The following is a 23124-nucleotide window of genomic DNA, read 5'->3' as shown; positions in this document are numbered from 1 at the left end:
TCTCCTAAGTAAAAAACATCTTTATAGTTTATAAAAAGTGGCACTCTGTATTTTTCTAACAGCTTTTGATTTGTTTATTGCCCCATCTGATAATTTAATAATATTGGTCTCTTAGCCATCAGAATTAAGTAACTTTTATAAAAGACTCTGAATATATCCTGATTATGGCATGGTTCTCATAAGCCATTCCCTATGGCAGCTGAACACAATGAGGTAAGATTATTATTCTTACAATAATTTCTAGGGGATCTTGTTCTGAACTAAGTGCTTAATCTATATTGGTTTTCTACAGACTTTATTTGCAAAAAGAAACAGAGAGAATTAGGACTTTCTAAGAATTCATTATCCAAGGTGCTCTATTTGATAATTCACTTATAAGAGATTCTTAAGTAAAACTAAAATGCATGTGCTCCATATATTGGATTGCACTTTACCATCAGTTTAAATGTAACTAACTGCTGATTAGACAAATTACAGTAATTTTTAAAATTATAGCATAAATAATATAAAGCTATAATCTCAATGAGTTGGTGATAGTTTCATTCAGCAGAGTTTGTGTTGACCATATAATCAGTGCTCTGTAAGTCTGAACTTCGTGCTATATCAGTTGTGAATTTTCACAGCAAGGGTGCAGAAGCACAAATATCAATTTCTTTCAAGAAAATAATTCTTTAAATTTAAATTCACAAAAGAAAAACAAAGATATCCTGATCCACAAAACCCTCTCCACTTGGAAACGGTACCACATACTGCAAGACTCGGTCATTTTTCCATGTGGCTTTGGCTTGGGGCTTTGATTACTTTACTATATCTATTTCTGTCTAGAATAATTTATCTCCAAAGTGAATTCAGTCTGATGAAAGGTGGTAGATTGACAGCAATGGAAAATGAACTCCTTTATTTTATCAAAGAACAAGCACAACATGGGAGAAGACAGTGCAATGCATGCCTATGACACCATTCCAACATGCCTAGAAATACCACTTCAAATTAACAAAAGTTTAGTCACAATGTCATTCAGATCTTGGTTTCTCTCTCAGATAAGGCCCCAATCCTGCAAATGACTCCACATGAGTGCAGGGATCTGCCCACATGTAATGACTTGTAGGATTGGGGCCTAAATGTTAATGGAGATACTCAAATGTATAAATCTTTACAGGATTGGGAGTTTAAATAGGGGGCATGTGTAGATATTTATATTTCACAAACATTTATTTTAATGTGGAGGCCTATTTCATGGAACCAATTTGAGAGAATATAAATTCATAAGCAATGGACCTGAAAATTGAAAGAGAGTTTAGGGGAAGTGCTGCAAATGGGGAGAAAATATATATATTGTGGGGGAGTCTAATCATTGGAGAATTGTCATCTTGGAAATAAGAAAAAAAATTGTGTTAGGTGACCAAATATTATTTTCAAATTCTAAATAGCATGAAGTTTTAGTTTTAAATAGCATGAAGCGCTTAGAGCCTTGGACAGGCACCAGAAAAAGCAATGTACTGTATGTAAAACAGATATATTTATTAATGTAGGATACCAAATACCTGGAGAGTATTGATGACAGTATTTTACAGTGATCTGAGACACTGGTCTGTTTCCTCAAAATTTATACTTAATCTTTTTAGAATAAATGAAATAAAATTCATTTTATCTTCTAGTAAATACAATCTCAATGAAAGATGGCATTTTTAATGAACATGGATCCCAATCTTGCAAACACGTATGTATGTGAGTAACTTTAAGGATACAAATTCTATATTGTATTTTAGAATATAAATCTGTGTATTTTATAACTGTTTCAAGGTAGTGGTTTTTATTTTTATATGGTTTTATTTTTATTAAATCATGAAATGTTTTATAGCTTTATAGTTCTCCATCACACTTATTTTTAGCCAAGTCCCTCTCAACGATTTCCTCCTCCCCCCATTTTTGTTTCTAAATTTATTTTCTAAATTTATTTATTTATATTATAAATTTAAGAAAATGGACAAAAGTAACCTATTTAACATAGCAGATGGGGGATGGAATAGAGAAGGGATAAATCTTTCTTTCTGCAACACTTCCACTTTGTACTAAAAAGGGTTAACATAAAATTTCACTTTTATAAGCAGAAAATAAAGTCCCTGCAACAGATGATTTGTGCAAGATGTTGTTTGTGGGGAACTGTGTTAAGTAAGCAGGCAACCACATTCAAGACCATGAACGGTCTTCAGGTGCAGTTCAATGTAGAGCACATTGAACTGATCCATTCTGTAGGTGATAATGGCGTAACTATTGTATACAGATTGTACTGTATATAAGAATATAGAAATAATCATTTGACTAACACACGGTCATATACTGACACACCCAGTCAAGCAGTGTGTGATTTTATTTTTAAAGAGGACAATTCCTAACGTTTAAAAAGGCATAACACAACCCATAATCTATATAGACTAATGTTTCTCAAGTTTTCAAGCTGGCAACCCCTTATTTAACCTCAAAAGTTTTCATGACCACCTTACATTTACTAGAAAAGTGCATAAAATGTATCAGTGATCATCATGATAAGCCTATGTCATTATCCAAATATAATTTGGTGTTAATATTTATACTTTAGTATATAATTATTTATAGTAATTTATATCTCTCTTATTCATGCTCTAACTTTATTTCATTTTCTTTGTTGCAGAATTGAATATCAAATGTTCAATGACTTGCAGCCTCCCTGATTGTCTTTTATCATCCCTAAGAGGGTTGCGACACAACAATCTAGACCATACATCCTTCTGCATTTACACATGCCCCTTTATTGGATTTACCACTGTACAAGTGTCTGTGTACTGTGGAACTCCACTAACTACTAACGTAATTGCTAACAATCTACTGAACCTGTTTAAAATGATATATTATATATACACACACCTGGTTTACTTGCCATTGCTACCAGTGGTAGAAAGTCTTTAGATGTGTAGAAACCTTGGTCCATTCTCAGTCCTTGGAATATACCATCTTTGTTTGGCTCTGGTAAACCTAATACAATTTTAAGCAGATCATTTAGAAAACTTCAAAGATTAAAAAACAAGAGTTAAGCAGGACAAACAGTCTTAAAAACCTCCCAAATACCAACAGTTTTACCAAACTAGGGGCCTTACCAAACCACCTTACATCTGAAAATAACACCACAATGCTAACCAGTCAGTTTAATCAATTAGGAACGGGTATAAGTACCAAAATTGAATATCTGCCCTGAACACATTTGTACATCATCATCAATGGCTGTTCTTGACTTATTTTCTGGAACCCGCAAGTACTTATTGGTCTTTATTTATTTATTTATGTCATTAATAACATATAGTTGTACAACATCAGCATGCGATAAGGTAGAGAGACTTCACAATTAAACCAAAAGATTGCAAAAGATATCTTTCTATTTCTGTGCAGCTGGGTAGCAGAGAAAATGGATTAGATGGCATGGGAGTTAGGAAGTTATTTTTCATCCAAATTGAATGAAATAACACGACATTTTCAACAAAAGTCTTGACTTTTATATCTAAAGAGGAAACACTTAGATTAACAAAAATGTGCATCATGTACTCTCCAATACCCTCCTTGATCATACAAGCTCATAGAAAGTCCATTGTTTCATTAATAGAAAATGATATGCACAGACCTTGTTATTTCAAATGAAATTTCCCAAACACTTCAATCCAAGCACACACTGGTTTAGATAAAACAAAAGTTTATTAGCTACAGAAAGATAGCTTTTAAGTGATTACAATTAATGAGGCACAAAAGTCAGAATTGGTTACAAAGAAATAAAAGGTAAAATGCAAACTAATGCTAAGTGAGCTTAAAGCAAAAAGTTTCTCTCACCATATGCTTACAGCAGTCTGACTGGATTACTTCAGCCAAGAACCACTCCCCCAGTTCAATTATGCTTCCTTTGTCTTTCAAATATTGATGCCATGAGTAGAGATGAGCGGGGAGAGGTAATTTGGAGCTTCTGTTCCTCATTTTTTATTACTTTTCCTCCTCTTTGAGGATCCTCTCCACCTGGGGTTCAGGTGACAACCAGTCTGTTCCTTTGCCAAGATGTAAATTACTCACTCACACCCTTTTTTCTGCCAAAGAATGGCCAATTAAACAAGTGATTGTCCACTTGATTTTGTTGACACTTGGCTGAGGCATCAGTTTGCCTTTCATCTCTGAGGAACTGATTTGTGCTGCTTCCCCAGATTTGGAATATGCCTTAATAATATCATACAATAGAATCTTATAACTTTATAAACAAGGTGGCCACACATATTTTACCAGGACAATAATGATCAGCAAACTATGAATTTTCAAACAATACCTCACAAGGCATACTTTGTACATAATTTATCATAGTCTTGTAAAAGTGGTAAACATTAGGGGTACAATCTGTCACACAAGTATATTATATCCACTAGATCACCCTTGTCCACATGTTTCTTGACACCCTCAGAGAACTCTAACAGATTGGTGAGGCATGATTTTCCTTTACAAAAGCAGTGTTGAATCTTCCTAAAGATATTGCGATCATTTGTGTTTATATTCATTCTATTATTTACTATAGTTTCAACCAATTTGCCTGGTACTAGAGTTAGAGCTTAATGGACCTCTGGATCCTTTTTTAAAAATCGGCGTGAAAATACCTATCTTCAGTCATCTGGTACAGAGGATGATTTCAGTGATAGGTAACATACCATAGTTGGTAGTTCTGCAATTTCGTATCTGTTCCTTCAGAACTCTGAGATTAATACGATTTGGTCCTAGTGACTTATTACTGTTTAATCTATCAATTTGTTCCAAAACCTACTTTACTCACACCTCAATCTCGGACAGTTCATCAGATGTTACCTAAAAAGAATGGCTGAAGTGTGGAAACCTCCCTCATATCCTCTGCAGTGAAGACCAATGCAAAGAATTCATTTAGTTTCTCTGCAACAGCCTTATCTTCCTATAGTACTCCTTTAGTACCTCAGTCATCCAGTAGGCCTCACTGATTGTTTGGCAGGCTTCTTGCTTCCAATGTACTTACAAAAACTTTTGCTGTTAGTTTGTGTCTCTTTTGCTAGTTGGCCTTCAAACTATTTTTTTGGCATGATTCATGATTTTTGAACACATGTGGCTCGAAATACCACGTCTATAGCTAGATGTTGAGAAAAATCAGGTAAGGAAATACTTGTGCAAATTCAGTGTATAACAGATTAGAACCCCTGAATATCATACTTCCTCTGGAAGTAAGAACATTTGCTAATGAACAATGAATAAGGGATAGGCTCAGGTGCTGCCAGTTAATTGGTGTGTATTTATTAAGAGTATGTAAAATATGTATATGAAATGGTCCAAAAATTATACAGATTGTGATTGCTCTTTCTCCCCTGCTACTCATATGTTGTTTTATCATTCTAAAATGGGTACCACAATAAGCAGCCCTACAGCACTGCGCTTTCCTTTCTCTAACTCTCAGTGCTTAAGCCTCTTCCCAAAAGGCTGAGGAGAGAGTTGAGAGAGAGATCTGAGCAACTGCTACTACTGGGTTTTACACTACCAGAGGTGACATTCCATCCTCGATCCGTGTGCAAAACTCATTGACATTAACATGTGTTCCAGTGTGAATTAAAGGTAATATGTGGCCCTAATCTCTCCCCCACAACTTTCAAAAATGAAAACAATACTCCCCCAAACCAAAAGAACTCTCATCCCTTTTTACCAGTGCAGTCTCGCTTTCTAACTGAGCTTGATTCTACTCCTATTAAAGTCAGTGACATAACTCCCACTAATCTTAAGAGAATCAGAATCAGGCCAAGAGTCTAATGCTAATGGGCCAGATTCATTGCTGGTCCAATACCACTGAAACCAATGGAACTGGATCCAGGATGAATTTGGTCCAAGAGCTTTTATCCTGACTACTGTGATAACAAAATAGAATACTAGGGATCTACTGCTTAGCATCCATTTTATTGTTATTTGCATGAGACACATTTTCTTTTCACAGACACATCTAAGAAAACCACATTTATAATATTTACATTTGAAGGAAATGCTTAGGGATTTCCCCTCACATGCTCATATATGCCTGGCACAGTTACAATGCTTTCCTATGCTTTCACACTGGCTGTACTGGATTCTAATATATAATCTTTCTCACTGGTGTTTGCCATGGTAAAGATTGCAGATACAGTACTTCAATTAAACAAGGAGGAGACCAAGTACTTCACACAGCCAGTAGCCACCCATGAGAGAGACATAATATGGAGAGAGAGAGAGAGAGAGAGAGAAATACAAGAACTAATACCCATCCTGCAGAGATACCCTTCCGTAATAAACTGTCACCTAACAGAAATACACTTTAGAGAGAGATCAAATATTGATAAATAGCCAGTAGCCACTCAGGAGAGACAATCTGGAGAAACACAGTTACATGGAAGAAATATAGTTTAGAGCAAAAGAGTCACATAGGAAAGTCAATTTGGAAAAAAAAACCAGTCACCAATGATAGATACAATTCAGGGTAAAGTAACTATCCAGGAAAGAGAGGATTTGGAGACACTATCCACCCAGGAGAAATACCCTTTGAAGATGCATTAAAAAGATCCTTTAGAGCAGTGATACTCAGACCTCCGTGGTTCAGGAGCCAAATTAGCGATTAACATTACCCAAAAGAGCCACAGAAGTGTGACTTCATTGACTATATATTATTCACACAGAAAATGACTTGTGAAGTATTATTTTATCAACTACAATTGGTTAATAACATAATAAAAGCATCCTGATTGGTTAATAACTTAGACTAATACTTAAATCACAGTGTTTTAATATCATTTTCTGCAGGAGACACATTACAGAGACACTTGTGCTTCACAAGCCTCAGTCTGACTATCACTGCTTTAGAGAGACTGTGTTCCCATACTGATGCACAATAGCCAGTAGCCACCCAAGAAATAGATACTTTAGAACTACATAAACGACAGAGGCTCTAGTAAGTATATTCTCACCTCTCAAAATCCACCGAGTAAGCCATTAAAGAGACTCTTTTGTTCAGTATTCAGTATTCCCTGATCAGAAACAATCATTCATCTCCAAATCTCCTGCCTGTAACACATACCAAAGCCTAACAATAACTTAGCCATTTCCCATCGCTGCACTGAGGAACACTCCTTCTCAGGGAGTTTCTGGAAGGAACTGCTGTGTACTCTCAGGGTTGCCAGTCGTAAAATTGGGTGGAGATGGGAGATTAGGGGGAATAAAAGCACTGTTCAGTGTCAGATATCCTGAATATTATTTTACTTTCATTTCCTTTGTATTGTCACGTAAATTGTTAACAAAGACATTTCAGTTAAATTCTCTTCTGTTTTTCATTGTGGAGCTTTAGACAGTAACAGTTTACTTAATTGTCAAGTACCCTTTTTGAATGAAAAATTAGCAAATTCATGGGGGCGGGAGGCTTGTGGGAGGAATGAAGTGGTTTGCATTTCCATGGCACCAGATTTTTAATAAATCACAATCATGTGTTGTGAATTCTGCTACCAAATCCCATACCCTTGGAAAATATCACTGTTCACTTATGTGTGCATCTTGTTTTCTAAGTATGATCAACACAACTTTTATTTACATACAGTGGAACTTCAGAGTTACAAACACCAGAGTTACAAACTGAGTGTCAACCACACCTCATTTAGAACCGGAAGTATACAATCAGACAGCAGCAGAAACAAAACAAAACAAAAAACAAAAGCAGCAAATATATTAGGAAACTGTGTTAAATGTACACTACTGAAAAAAAACAGAGGGAAAGTTTAAAAATAGATTTGACAAGGTACGGAAACTGTTTCTGTGCTTGTTTCATGTAAATTAAGATAGGTAAAAGAAGCACTTTCTTCTGCATAGTAAAGTTTCAAAGCTGTATTAAGTAAATGTTCAGTTGTAAACGTTTTGAAAGAATAACCACAATGTTGTGTTCAGAGTTATGAACAACTTCCATTCCCAAGGTGTTCACAACGCTGAGGTTCTCCTGTACATATACTGAATTATGGATTTTACAACTTGAAAAAAAACCAGGAACAAATGAACCAAAAAACCCACAAACTAACCACCAGTGAGTGAAAAGAAATTCCCAGAGAAGTGGACAATGTCTGTGGAAATGTCTCCTCATTCTTGCTTGACCAGGGGGAACGACTGTGGAGCATTGTGCGGGGGAGAAATGGGGATGTCTTCTTTGTGAGGTTGTGGAGCTGAGCACAGTCTGGGCTAGAGGGACAGGGTGGAGCTCATTGGACTCAGCTATGGACCAGCACCGCCATAATTATAGACAGGGTTGATAATACTGCTATTAGTGGGGTTTCTCTATACCTGCCATTATAAATCCATTTTCAGTTGCTTATAACTCTGCCAAACATTGTCCATTTGGGCTGAAATTTTCCATGGCGGGTGTTTGCCTCAGAATGAATTACTTTTGGAAAATGTCAGTCAAAATGTAGCCATTTCTGAGACTGAGGCTAGGAAAAAACACATTGTTTTGCCCATGTTAAAAAATTCTGACCACCTTTTCACTGAAATGTGTTAGCATCCCATTTTCTGGAGCAGGGCTTCAAATCTAACAGGGTGCGGCCTTTGTGTCAGGAAAATCAACCCAGATTTGGCCACATTATAAACCTCTGGAAAATGGCAGCTTGTATATAATCAGTAGAGACATTTTGATTTTAGCAGTTAAATATCTCCAAAGATTCCATCCTCACTGTCACTGTTCTTCCCTTCTTAAAATGATTTATTAGGCTAGATGAATAAATGACATACTTGGCCTCCCACAGGGAACATCCATATACCTATTTTTTTCTGCTGAAAAGAGCCTTTTTGAATTAACCAAAGACACTGTGTCCCTAACCTAACTGTGTCCCTAGTTTCCACTGTGTCCCTAACTTTTTATGCACTCAGCTCTCTCATTGGCCTCTCATACTTCCATAGCAAATATTTCAGATATGCACCTCTGCTTGATAAAGTTCTCAGTTTGCCAGGAAATTAACAGACACTGGTACCGTATGATCACCAAACAGCACAGGTGCATGACAGAGAAGAATATATATATTTAAAATTCTGTTCCTGTAAGAATCCTTTATTATTCTTGAATGCTACTCCTCTTCAACATGTCTGGGTTGTGACTGTGGGAAAGGAGATCAAAAATCTACGCACAAAAATCTGCTTTATTCTATGTCACTGTGCAAACTGTATTACACATTTGAAGTACATTAAAGTACTTCTGGAAAAGATAATATTAATACAGTAGCTTTTCATAAATGTCAAAAACTTAGTTTTCCCTAGACATAAGATCCATATGTGTATTCAGTTTTACATGCTCCACTTATTTGTTTACATCCGTTTATGATGAACAGGATTAAGTACTGACAATTTTGCTGTCAATCCATCAATGTTAAACAATGATTTAGGTGTACTAAAATGCAACATTATGCTTTTGCTTATTCCAGCTGTAGAACACTTCTGATTATACTAATGCTGTATTAAAATTCATTCTAACACAACTACTGGAATAATATTAAACAGAAAGTTGTTGGTATCTAAAGACAGGTTTCAGAGTAGCAGCCGTGTTAGTCTGTATTCGCAAAAAGGAGTACTTGTGGCACCTTAGAGACTAACCAATTTATTTGAGCATAAGCTTTCGTGAGCTACAGCTCACTTCATCGGATGCATTGAGCTGTAGCTCACGAAAGCTCATGCTCAAATAAATTGGTTAGTCTCTAAGGTGCCACAAGTACTCCTTTTCTTTTTGGTATCTAAAGAGTTACTCACTGTATATTTTTAAAGGCTTAATCCTGAGAGATGCAATTCCCAATAAAGTTGTGGGTGCTCTGCAGGTGCTCCACATCTCTCAAGGTCAGGCAATTAGTGATTAGCGCATTAGTAAATACTTTTGAGGCTTATATTTTTAAAGGATCTTTCTCTTTTCTCCTGGAGAAGCCTTTGTTATGGTGGCAGCTTTGTTACTTCCTGTTGTGCAGTTCAATAGAGTATGTTTTTAGGTGGCTGATTTTTTTTTGTTTGTTATGTATGTTGATGGAGATAAGTGTTTTAATTACTTTTTTAATGTCTATGCTTTTGTATTTTTCTCCTCTCCCCCTTTTATTTCCTGCTGTTGAGATTACTGCCTCATCTCCACAGCAGGTGGCTCTTTCAAATTTGTTTTCTTTGTAAGCCTGGTAGATTTATTTTGTAATATAACTGCTTCTTTTTACTGTTTTTTATTAATGATTTCTTTACCCTGGGATAGGGTATACTTGCACAGTTCTAAAGAGTAATTCCCTAATCATAGCTGAGGGCTTTGTTAATAAAAAAAAGTAGAAAGGGGGGGGAGATGGGGAGGAAAATCACTACAAGTCACCTGGGTTACAAAGGAACGACTTAGATAGGGTTGTGGTAGTGAGTTTTATCCCCCCCTTCCCTCCCTTGCTTCATTCCAGGGGGGAAAGCAGTGCATGAGGAGCCTGAGAAAAGTCCCTCATGCTAGGTAGAGCTGAGCACCTCAGTGTGTAGGGGGATTGGGACCCTACCTCATAACCTGCCTCTCTGGCTCTCCACATTGATGCACAAGCACTGAATGGTAGCACGTGTGCATTGGCCGCACTGAAGCCTGTGGTGTGGCTGCTGCTGATGCCTGAGCTCAACAAACCCAGGGGAGATGTGCAGATGGATGGAGGCCCGGGGGAGGAGGTGGATGCATATTTGGAAAGCAATGGGGCCTCTGAGGAGCATGTACATGGGCAGAGGAAGGTGCCCTGGGATGGGAGTCTGCACCCCCATGTGTGTACAGATGTGTGTACAGAAGAATGGTGCTGTGGGTGCACAGGGACAGTGCCCCCAGGCTGTGGGGTATATAGAGAGAATTTGTTTTTTTGATTCCTAATTAGTTTTGCCCATCACACTGCTATCATCAACCATGGACATCACTTCCAAACAGACGATGATGCACTCTGTCAACTTATTGTTCTCCCTTTACCTGCCTGTCTTGACATCTCCTCATCAACTACTGGGAGTGGACCACATCTGCCCTCATTGAATTGGCCCTGTCAACACCAGTTCTCGGGTAACTTCCTTCTCTTCACGTGTCAGTATATTTATGCCTGTATCTGTAATTTTCACTCCATGCATCTGAAGAAGTGGGTTTTTTACCCACAAAAGCTTATGCCCAAATAAATCTGTTAGTCTTTAAGGTGCCACTGGACTCCTTGTTGCTTTTGTGGATACAGACTAACAAGGTTACCTCTTTGATACTTAAACCCATATGAATTGTTATTATACCATAGGAAATAATCACAACAAATGCTCCTGAAATAGACTAATTTTTACACTTTATCCTTCAAAAATTGAAGAGCATCCGGGGTCTAAAATGGCTCCTTCTGAAAGTTGCTCCCAACTCCCAACCCCCCATTGAAATCTGAAACAGCACCACTGTTGGGTTAGCATTTTCTTACGCTCAAGTCAGAATGTATGTGAAGTAGAGTATGTGAAGGAAGATGTCATATGTTTATTAATGAGAATTAGTGTAGACTTAGTGTCAAAGCAAACCCTAAGTAGTAAGTTGAACAGTATATGGGTTGAGGGCTCTCTCATTCAAAGTCTGCATAAGTACTGTAATCTAATTTTTAAATTGTGCAATTCATAGGCCTCCTGCAGAAACTATTATTCACCTTGAACCAGAAACTTGCATCTTGACTCCTTTGAATTTCACACCAAGAGCAGGACAGAAGTGGCAACAGATCTGAATCCCCAAACCATGGACTGGATCAAAATCCCAAAGGAGCTTCTTGTTCATTTTCAGTTCAGATGTGGTCAAAAGTTCACAGGAACAGATTCATTAGAAACTAGAGGTGGGTGGAGCAGGCAACGTTTAGATGTAAACTATGTTTATGTTACAGTTTGGAGTTAAAGCAAATCAGGGCACAAGTTTAGGTTTGGATTAAACAACACTGAATTCTCATGAGCTATCATGGAAATGTGGCACACAATGTTGGAAATCTTCTAAGAAAACCTTGCTCTCACAAGACTTCCTCAGTTGTGGGCTGAAATGTCAAACATAACATTTCAGCATCATGAAATCTAAAACTCCCTCCCTCCCCCCCAGTCCTAATTTGGCTTCAAATATATCCTTACATAAATCTAACATCTCTAGTTTTGGAATATCCTTTTTTTTTTTTGGCGGCAGGGTGTGTGTGTGTGTATGTGTTAATTACACTGCTGTCAACATATTGGACTTAGTCCTGCAGCCTGACTAACAACAGTGTGTGAATTAAGGAAACTTTACGGAACCTTTAAAAATAACATTGGAGGGCAACAGGATCCGCCAAGATTTTCAAAAGTGACTAGGTGATTTTGAATACTTTTATTTTTGGGTGCTGGCACTTTAAAAAAAGGCCCTGATTTTCAGGAAGTACTGAGCAGATGCCCTCTAAAAATCGGGTTCTTTTAAAGATGTCTTAAACTTGACCTTCCAAAAAACTGAAGCACTCAACCACTGGACATTTTGAAAATATTGTTCTTCAATCTTTAAAAGGACCATCTGAAGAAAGGATATCGAGCCTGAGATAGTCACAGACACAGTCTCCCTAAAATAAGTGCTTCTTCTTAAGTGAAATGCTGATGTTTAATATTGCATGTGTCACAGGGTTCACTCACTGCAAGCAGTGCCTCCTGCTGGCTGTCCTGAGGATTAGGTGTGCCAGCATGCACTCTCCCTCTGGTATGTCTTTTCTCGCTCTGCTGCCCCACTCATTCCTGAGTCTGCAGCTTCCTCTCTGTGGCTTGACCTTCTGGCCAGGTCACTAAAGTCCTCCCCTTCTGGTGAATTCAGTCTTTCCAGACCTACTGTTTGGCTAGTGCCTCCAACCCTCTTGCCACTTCCCCAGTTGTGAGTAGGGGAAGCGAGGCCCACCCTCTACTCTGGATTCCAGTCCAGTCCAGTCCTCCCTCAGCTCAGCAATTCTGAGTTTTCCTCTCTTAGCCTTCACTGTGCCTTTCCTGGACTGGTTTCCTACCACACCTGGTTCCCCCTCTCCCTCTGGATATATCAGCTCCAATCCCTCCCCGCAGCAAGTGACTGCTACCTGCTTTCCTGCAGCCTTCCCCAGCAGCCCCCAAAGACTCCTCCCTCTTCTTAGAGATCCTTTCTCAGCAGCAGACAGCTACCTGGCTTTATATAGTCCCTGCCTGTTCCTGCACAGGTGAGCCTGTCCATAAGTAGCTGATTCCAGCCTATATCTCCCCTTCTTGCAGCCTAATTAGCTGATTGGGCCCACCTGACCTAATTCAGCTCTTGCAGGGCTAGTGTGGGGAATATACCCCATCACACATGTATTTGAAGTAAGGATCAAGTCAAGGATGCTAGTAAATTAAACAGTAGCCTCTGAAAAAGGGCTTTCTGGAACAGAAAGGCTTCTATGAAGTAAGCCTTATTCACACTGAATGATGAATGCGGGAATCTGCCTACCTTCCCTCTGGGTTCTGTGCTGCCTAGTATTGCTTATGGCAGGACTAAAAGAGCTGAAACAATTTGCTATGTTTCTTGATTTGCTGAATCTGAGACTTCTACAAGTCGTAATACAGAGTAACTGACGAAACATCTGCTCTAAAAAATAATGCGGAAGATTGTTGCAAAACTTTCTTATGTCATCTTAGCAAAGTTTGTTATACTGGCTACAAATCTGTAAAGGTCACAAGGGAAAATGAATTTAGTGATCTCAGCTTGGTCAGCCCTAGTGTAAGCATGTGCATCTCCACTGAAGAAAACAGCGCTAGCTTCACACTGATTATTCTAGGGTTGAATTTGACTTTTAGTCCCTATTGGATAGTTGGTCACTTCACACAAGCTGTCACCACTGATGAGCATGTTGGTGTAGCATGCGTGCTCCAGTTAAAGATCTGAGACACCAAAGCTGTCAGGTTCTTTTCTCTCTCCCCACTAAGTACACCAAAAGAAAGACATTGGCGGGAGACTGGGGGGCTGTATTTCTTAGAGACACCTGCCAGATGTTATTTATCTTTGGGATGTGCTACACCACACTGGAAGAGCCTCTACTGGCCACAGTTCCTCCTATTATTCAGTAAATAGTACGTAGGTGAAGTAGGCACAAAGGCAGTAAAATCAGTCCCCTGGGGACTGTCTTTCAGCAGTCTAGAGAGATACCCCAAGACCATTCACCAAATGCTCTGGAGGGAACCACATCCAGGTCTCTTTGGCAGGAAGGACATTTGATGTGATATGGCAAGTCTGAACATGTGTGGGTGAAATTAAAGTATATAAAATGAGGGTGTGTACGGGGATTCAGGAGTAGCATTCCGTCCAAAAGCAGTGGGGTGGAAATCAGGAACGGGAAATACTGGAGAAAATCCAACTTCTTTTTATTGCTGGCTCATCTACTTAAAAAACTGCATACCAATGCACCTTTCCCAATTTATAGGGATCCATACTGGCACATGAAAGTGATCTAAGTGAACGGGAACCTGCATCGGGAACAATCAAATGTGGGCATAGAAATATACCCTTCACATGAAGTATTGATATGGCGACATTTGAACAAAATCTTTTAAAGCTGGATCAATATAATTCACATACAGTAAATGTACTGGGAGGTGAGTAAAATCAGTGCAAGCCTCTGGAAAACACATTCACATGGAAAGAAGTTTAAGACAAAAAGTCACATGTATTCAGTTGGCATCAGAAAGAAAAGCTATTAACATCAATGTTCTTCACTGTGCTGAGAAGCAAAGGTTGAAAGCCAATAGTGGCAACTCTGTATTAGTGACATTTATTATTAATGGTAGTATTTTGGAATCATATTATGGGTCAGGTCCTCAGCAGGTGTAAATTTACAAAGCTCCCCTGAAGTAAATGGAACGACACCAATTTATACCAGCTGAAGGTCTGACCCTGTATGTAATACAGTATAGATATACCACCCGATTAATATTTAAAGTATACCAAGTGTAAAATGTATTGATATTTATAATGTTCTTTAATTCTGTATTTCTTTTCTTAAAGTCACTGAGTAACTGAGAATTGCAAAAAAATCTAAATTTTTTAATATTCAGTTTAGCTCCACTTGGATTATGATTAATTATTCAGTATAATTTATTTAGTGTCCTTAAAACTGTATACATAGGAAGACCATATAAGCAGTGGACCAGGTTATCTATGGCTTTGCACCTAGTGTGGTCAATTACATTTGTGTAAAATATTTGTAAAATGCTAACAACCTGATAAGAGAATTAGGCCCTCTAAATATTAATTGTAGATAGTATGGCCCCTGGCCTCACACCCAGCTAATTCCTATTTTTACAGGTTTGAAGAGGCATTGATCACACTGAAATATGGGGCATGTTCTGGACCTAATTTCTCAAATGGGACAGCAATATCCAAATGTATGTTGACCTTGAGCTATAAAAGGGCAATTTTTTTAAGTGCTACCACATAGCACTAGAATCTTATATCTGAAATTTAAATACAGGAAGCAAATAGTCCCCCCGCCAGTTCTTTGGAAACTTAGTAAAACATACAATACTGCTGTTTAACTTAAATTTTGAGAATATTAATATAACCGTTTTGTCCACATGAAAGAACAAAAAGCATACTCTAAAGACTGGTAGGTAATTATTCACATATCATTCCACCTATGCTGTATTTTCAAGTTTAGGTAAACCATCTCTACATATACTAAAAATGATGCCTTGTAAAAAGATTTCTAAGCACTATTAATTTGTCTACAGCTTAGATCTAGGACTGAAAACCTATCATCAGTGCATTCTGATGAAAGGATAATAATTAAAGTCTTCCCCCTGCCCCTCTACAGCACAAGATTTGACCTATGATAAAACAACCTATCAAATTTCAATTCATTATTTATACCTGAAGGGCTTTGCCAACTCACACAAAAATATATCTCCTTTTGTCAGTTTAAACTATACCTGTCCCAACTGCTATGAGGGCTCATAGCTCTCATCCCTCAAAGATTGCCAAATAGCATCAAGCAACATAACCTCTCCAGCCTCCAATGACCTCTGCAATCAATAATATTTGTAACCTGTAAGAGCAGTTAAGTAGAACAGAAGCTATGCACTATGCTCGTTAACCACATTGAGCTGTGATACTACAGCCTGCTCCCTTGTGTCTCTTGTGATCAATTTTAATCTTTGGACCAAGAATAAAAGACTGCAGACCCCTGTTTCTAAATTCATCTCAAAAAGATGTTATAGATTGTATGTCTGCAGAGAGAACAAAAGATTTAATTCAACCAGCAGTTCAAGGAAATATTATATCTAAACTATCATTCCTTCTCATTACCCTTAGTGCTGTTTGGGTCTTCAGTTGACAATACTAAACACAGAAAAATACACATGCAATGGGTTAAAAAAAAGCTCTCTGTTAAAATACTACTGACCTCACACTTGGAAAGGCAACCCCCATCTTTTCATGTATTTATACCTGCTCTTATATTTTCCACTTCATGCATCTGATGAAGAGGGTTTAGCCCACGAAAGCTTATGCCCAGATAAATTTGTTAGTCTCTATGGTGCCACAAGGACAACTCGTTTTTGCTGATACAACTAACACGGCTACCACTCTCAAACCTACCAGGTAACAGTTATTCATGAGAGTGGTATCCATCGATGCCACTATAGGTAGGTTTGTGTCAGTATTTCTATTATAGTCGCTTTGTTTACAGGTTTATAAATTGACTGCTAGCATTCATTCCGTGTGGAAAATTGGAATATACTGTAAATAAACAAACCAACCCCACAAATTATAAAAGTTAATCTGTCATTTTTAAATTAAACAATTATTGTGAAAAAATCTGGTTTCAGATGTTGTTGGCACTCATAACCCAAAATTGGTTTTGTTTAAAAGAAAATAAATTTGTCTGCCAATTAGTCCAAAACATTTCCAACTGTGTCTGAATGCAGGACATCAGACAAGTGACTTTGGAAAATTACTATTACACTGAAGGCACAGTCTGGATTGGTCAAGGAAATACTTTACACATTACCAGCGTTATAACTATATATTTACAGTAGGTGCTCCAATGGCTCCTTCACAGTTGCAAACCCTTGCACCTATCAAAACTATGCACGTGAATTTACTTTGTTGTTCACCTTTTTAAAGTACCATTACAGGACACTTTCATCATGTTTAGTCCCTAACATCTTCTATCAATTTAGAGAAATTGTATACAGAATCTATATATATGGCTGTGGAGTAATAAGCCTGCATTAGCATAGGCTTTATTTTCCCACATGCCATGTATCAGTATGGGTAACACTATCACAAATATGAAATTCTTGTAACAATCTGGAGGGGGAGGTCAGTGAGGACCCAGTTCAAGAAAGTATCCTTACTCAGAAAACCATCCTTAGAACATGTTTACATGCTTTTTTTGAATTCAGGCCTGAGGTAAGAGTATTATGTAAGTACTCTCTCTACACAACATACTACACAGCGTGAGAAGTTGTCAAACACCAAAACAGATACCTAATAGAAGTAGCACATGTATCTATGTACTTTCATATATATGACATGAGAGTGCATCATCATACCTTGTAGATAATCCTCTTCTGACTGAAGTCAATCACAACAACCCCAGTTATGGCGTTTTTTTAAAGTTTTTCCTTTTTCCATTGTTTGAAGGTGAACACTAGGTCCTTATTCCCTATCTCAACTAGGGTTGTCAACTTTCTAACTGCACAAAACCGAACACCCTAGCCCTGCTCCTTCCTCGAGGTCCCGTCTCCTGCCCCAAGGCCCTGTCCCCCGCTCAATACATTCCCCCTCCCTCAGTGGCTCGTTCTCCCCTACCCTCACTCACTTTCATTGGGCTGGGGCAGGGGGTTAGGGTGCGGGAGGGGGTGCAGGCTCCAGGGTGGGGCCAGAAATAAGGGGGGTGGGAGGGGGCTCCAGGCTGAGGCAGGGAATTGGGGTTCAGGAGGGGGTGAGGGCTCTGGGGTGTGGCTGGGGATGAGGGGTTTGGGGTGCAGGAGGGGGCTCCAGGATGAGGGGTAGGGCCAAGGGATATGGAACATGGCAGGGGGCTGCGGATTGAGGCGGGGGTTGGGGTGCAGGATGGGGTACGGGCTCTGAGCTGGGGATGAGAGGTTCAGGGTGTGGGAAGGGGCTCTGGGCTAGGGCAGTGGGGTGGGGTGCAGGAGGGTGAGGGTTCTGGCTGGGGGTGCAAGCTCTGGGGTGGGGCCAGGGATGTGGGGTTTGGGGGGGGGGGGCTCAGGGCTGGGGCAGGGGGTTGGGGTGCAGGCTTACCTCGGGCGGATCCCAGTTGGCGGTGCTGTGGGTCTAAGGCAGACTCCCTGCCTGTCCTGGCTCCCTGCTGCACCTCAGAAGCGGCCGGCAGCAGATCCAGCTCCTAGGCAGGGGGGCCAGGAGGCTCCGCACACTGCTCTTGCTTGCAGGCACCGCCCCCCCAGCTCCCATTGGCCACAGTTCCCGGACACCAGCAACCCTAGTCTCAACAGTAGTATGCCTTCTGTTTATTGCCACGAGTTGTGCATAGTGAAGAAAATGTTATTTTCTCTTAAAGAATAAATGTTCTAGAGTTGTTTGTTGATTACAATATTTTTGTATGGCATCTGTCTTCTGTATTATTCCCTGGTGCTTCATACATTGTTGTCCTCAGACAGGGTTCTATAACATGGCACTCCAAACCAAATTAATCTCCAACATGGGGATAACTACTGGTTGAACACTAACCAGGTGTAAAGAGGGTGCAGATCTTCCAAATTCTCCCTCAGCCAAATATTCAGCACTCATAATTTCAGGGAATATTGAACATTTAAAACTGGCACTTGCAGGTATGTAGAAATCTGCTGGAAGATCCACAGACATATCTCCTTAAGAGTCCATTCTTTTTGTTGGCTAAGTCAAATATCAGAGTATTTATTCTTCCCTTGATGCACATGTGTAACCCACATTAATGTTAATGGAAGTTACATGCAACCATCCAGGGGAGAATAGACCCCTTGATGTTATCTTAATGCATATTTTTGTATTCAGTATTGTACAGCAATAAGATTCACATAACAAAAACAAGAAGCATCTAATCAATAAATAGAAAATCAAGTTACAAGGTCCCAATAGGTCCCTCTAACAAGGATTTCTCTCTGAAATGTTCACGCTTGTCTAATGCTAATGCTTTTAATCCTTTCACACCAGTGGGTCTAACATTCTTGCCATTAGCACTAATGTAGAACAAATGAACATTTTACACCAGGATATCCACTCCCTCCAAAGTAAGCTTTAGGAATATAAATTTATTTTCCCCAGGTGGCTGAAAAACTACACAAGTTATTCATTTAAAAATTATTAGCATATAAAATCATTATTATCGCTGCAGTTAATGCACAGTTCTCTGACAACCTTTTGGACCATAACAATTAAGAAAGACAGCATCCTTAATGAAGTTACAAAACAGATTGTTTATTAAATAGCAAATTATATCTTTAATTAACTTTAAATGTTATATCCAATGAAAAAATTCATAAATCTCAGGACAAATATGTCAGATATAGAGTATACATTTTGCTCCTCTATGGATCCTAAACAGCACTTTAATTTGCTTACAGGTTTCTATTGTATGTAAATGTGCTCCTCAAATTACTTTCTAGTATCCAAGTTGAAAGCCTTTAGAATAAATTTAAAAAGCAGCTTCTCGTCTTTTCTTTTCTTTTTTAAACAAATTTAGCTTTTATGAAATGCAGGTGATTGGTAGTTCTAGCAAATGCAACCTTTTTATTAATCCACAAGGGGTAAGAATTCAGTTTTCCATTGGTGTCTAAAAATCAGTTTTATTAGAATGAAGAAGAGATTTTGGGTTAACCGTAATCTTTTATATCCTTGTCTTCTTTTCAGCTCAGGGATAAAATTGCACAGAATTATCAAGGGCTTTTATGATATAGTTTCATGTCTATAAAAATGTATTGAGCTAAACCTAAACATTCTGTGGTAGATAAACAAAGTAGACCAAAACCAAAAATCTCTGTGTACCGTTAATATACCTTGTGATAATCCAAATTGCTCAACATTGAGGCTCAAACCATGGAGGTGCTGAAAGAGTTTAATGCAGAGTGAACTTAGTGCAGTGGTAAACTTGCTCAGCAATTCACAGAATCAGGTCCTCCATGAAAGAATGCATATTTAGGGTCAAATCCAGGTGCTACTGAAGTCAATGGTAAAACTCCCATTGACTTCAGCAAGACAAGAATTTAGTCATAAGGATTTTATTTATATATTAATTATTATTATTAATAATAATTTTTTGCATTACCACAGTACCTAGGAGCCCTAGTCATGGACCAAGACTGCCCCCCTTGTGGTAGGCATTAAACAAACACTAATGCAGTCAAATTTGCTAATGCCAACATCAATTGGCCACTGCATATTTTTGACATTATCTGCAATCTTCAATTAGCTCTCAGACCCTCATGCTAACCAAAAACTTAGTAAAGCAGAGGAATTATTTCCGATTCATTTTAGCTTTGTTAAAGTCTATCAGTACTCTTGTTTAACATAACTATCATCCATACAAGCCATAAAAGAGGCCGAGCAGAGACAACTCTTCAGTGTAGATATTGTAACTGAAAAAGTAAAAAATTGCTTGCGCCACTTGGGCAGTGTTCAATAATTGATAAAATGGTGTTTATAGCAGGAAATCATTTCATGTCGATAGAGCTTACACAGCCACTGTTATACTGAATTTGTACAAAATGTTTTTATGCATTGAAAAATCTTTCCATGGAGAGCCATATTCTACTCCCTCATCTCCCTTCATTGGGACTACTTGTGCATAAATCAAATAGAACTTGGCTCTAACTGAGATGGTTTCATTAGGGAAGTTGATACATCTAGTGGGGATCAGGTATATCTGAAAAAGCAATCCAAAACCAACCAAACAAAAAAGCTTTCTTGTAGAAATCAAGAGTAGGGGTAAAATTTTCAAAACGAAGTGAATTAGAAGACTAAGTCCCATTTTAAAGGGCTGAAATGACTTCCTGAGTTTAAGTTCCATTGACTTTCAAGTGTCTAAGTGCTATGCCATGTTTGAAAAGGGGACTTAGGCTCCTAATTCACTTAGATACTTTTTATAAAAAGATTTCCCTAGGGCTTGAAAAATCACTGACCCACTTACCAGTAGTAAATGGAAAGGTTTCCTTTAATCTCTCATTTTTAAAAAAATCTAGCCCTTACAAACAGCTTATAGCCTACAAGAAAGATCAGCAAACGCACATCCCCTCACAAACACACACACACTTGCAATTCCAACACAGTCCTCAATACACCACACATAGCAGCCAGAAGGTTTTTAACCTAATTAAGACTTCCCTACATAGCAGCCAGAAGGCTATATTCGGGGAGAAGAGAGAGCCAGAAGATGGTAAAAATACAAATGCATCAGACACCTATTGATCAGAAGTTCATATAAAAGTCTCCAGTCAGAATCTAGAGGCAGCAACCTAGCAGAAACCAAATCATCAGCCCTCTTCCCAGCAGCTAGAGGTATAAGGGAGTTCAGATTTTCTCTCACCAGGGCACTGCACCTGGTCCTCACACATGAAGCCTTCAACTATAGTCTTTCATTAACACGTATGCCTGATAGGTTTTCCAGCTAATGGGTATTTGGTATTTTTTTTTTTAACTCTCATAAACACAATGTTCCTGGGAAGTCCTGGAAGTCAGGCTTAACTTTAAACCAAACAACAGTTCCTCGTGTGTATTATCCTGCAACATGCTGAATGCGCTTAAGTCCCAGTGACACTAAGCAAGTATTCTATGCCTCCGATTAACAATACCCACATTCACTTGCCACCTCACTGCCCCTTTGTATATGAGCCGCTGAGTTCTATTTGCCTTATTCATTCACTTAACTCTTGCAGAGTTACCAGCCACGTAAGGAGACAGAATTGAGCTAAAGACTTTGAAGATGCAAAATGAAACCTTCATACATTTGTCTTTCCTTCTCAGATGATTTAAACTATTAGACAATATTTCAAAAGTGTCTTTCCTAAATATTATCATTTATAGTCATGGGTGTTGTAATATAATTACCATTGCTATGAAAAAATTACTTTTGATCAGCATATTCAGTACCATTCCTTGTATCTGATTGTGGATAGTTCTCCCCTATTTTTCTACTATGAAACTCTGACATGCTTTATGCCTATGTTCTATGCAAATATCCCATGATGCAGATGGGAAAGCACACTTTGCACACCCACTGCCACATTTATAAAACTGTCCTTCAGCAATTTAGCATCACTGAACAACTGATAGTGACCCCTCCGCAACAGTAATTCTAAGCAGGAAAACGCAAACTGGTTTGACTTTCATGTGAAGTTCCAGACTGTGCCCACTTTGAATGTCTGCTTTGCAGGGAAAAGAGGCATCAACCGCCAAAAAATGGACACAAGAGGCCTTTAGTTAATAGTCATCAGTAGTACAAGAATGACTAGATTGGGATAAAGTGGTTCTCCTGTTCTGTACTTAGAAAACCTATTCCTGCCTAGTGCATTCTGGAAACTGTTTCTTTATTAGTGATTATAGTACATATATACATAGAGTTGTGTTATTCATTTATATATTCAAATGCAAAAATCACATCAGGCCCAAACATTGATAGTATGTGTGTGACAAGTATAATACAAATAAATACACCGACCATATAGTACCATATAGAAAATGAATGTCAAGAGCCATATGCCCACAAACAGTAGCTCCCTTTAAATATAATGATGTCCAAGATACCTCTGTTTTCCCCTCATATTTATTTTATGGGAAAAACATGCAGCACACTCACAAATCTGTAGGCAAATGGTGGAATTAGTAATGACCTGTATAATGTGCAAATTAAATATCAAGTATTGACTTGTGTTATAATGGTAACCAATGTGATAAATTCAAAATAAAGTCATTTGCAGATGTTGACAGCTGAGGAGCAATGTAATGAAACAAGTCAAATTATTTCCAAGTATATTGGAATGTATAACTGTTTGTCAAGGTTCCTCCCCCACTCTGAACTCTAGGGTACAGATGTGGGGACCTGCATGAAAAACCTCCTA

The 23124-nt window shown here is 38.5% G+C and overlaps 1 protein-coding gene across 4 annotated transcripts in view; it reads right to left on the bottom strand.

The window, feature by feature from the left end:
* The window catches only part of DPYD (dihydropyrimidine dehydrogenase), a 542988-nt gene that overhangs the window by 263090 nt on the left and 256774 nt on the right, over positions 1-23124 (bottom strand). For all 4 annotated transcript variants that reach the window (XM_073356963.2, XM_073356962.2, XM_073356960.2 and 1 more), the window contains one exon: positions 2905-3012. In XM_073356963.2, coding sequence (XP_073213064.1) covers positions 2905-3012 — 108 coding nt within the window. The remainder of the gene's footprint in view (positions 1-2904; positions 3013-23124) is intronic.

This window comes from Lepidochelys kempii, chromosome 8, assembly GCF_965140285.1.
Source record: "Lepidochelys kempii isolate rLepKem1 chromosome 8, rLepKem1.hap1, whole genome shotgun sequence".
Lineage (NCBI taxonomy): Eukaryota > Metazoa > Chordata > Testudines > Cheloniidae > Lepidochelys > Lepidochelys kempii.
Note: the sequence above shows the minus strand (reverse complement) of the source record. Positions and strands in the feature narration are given on the sequence as shown.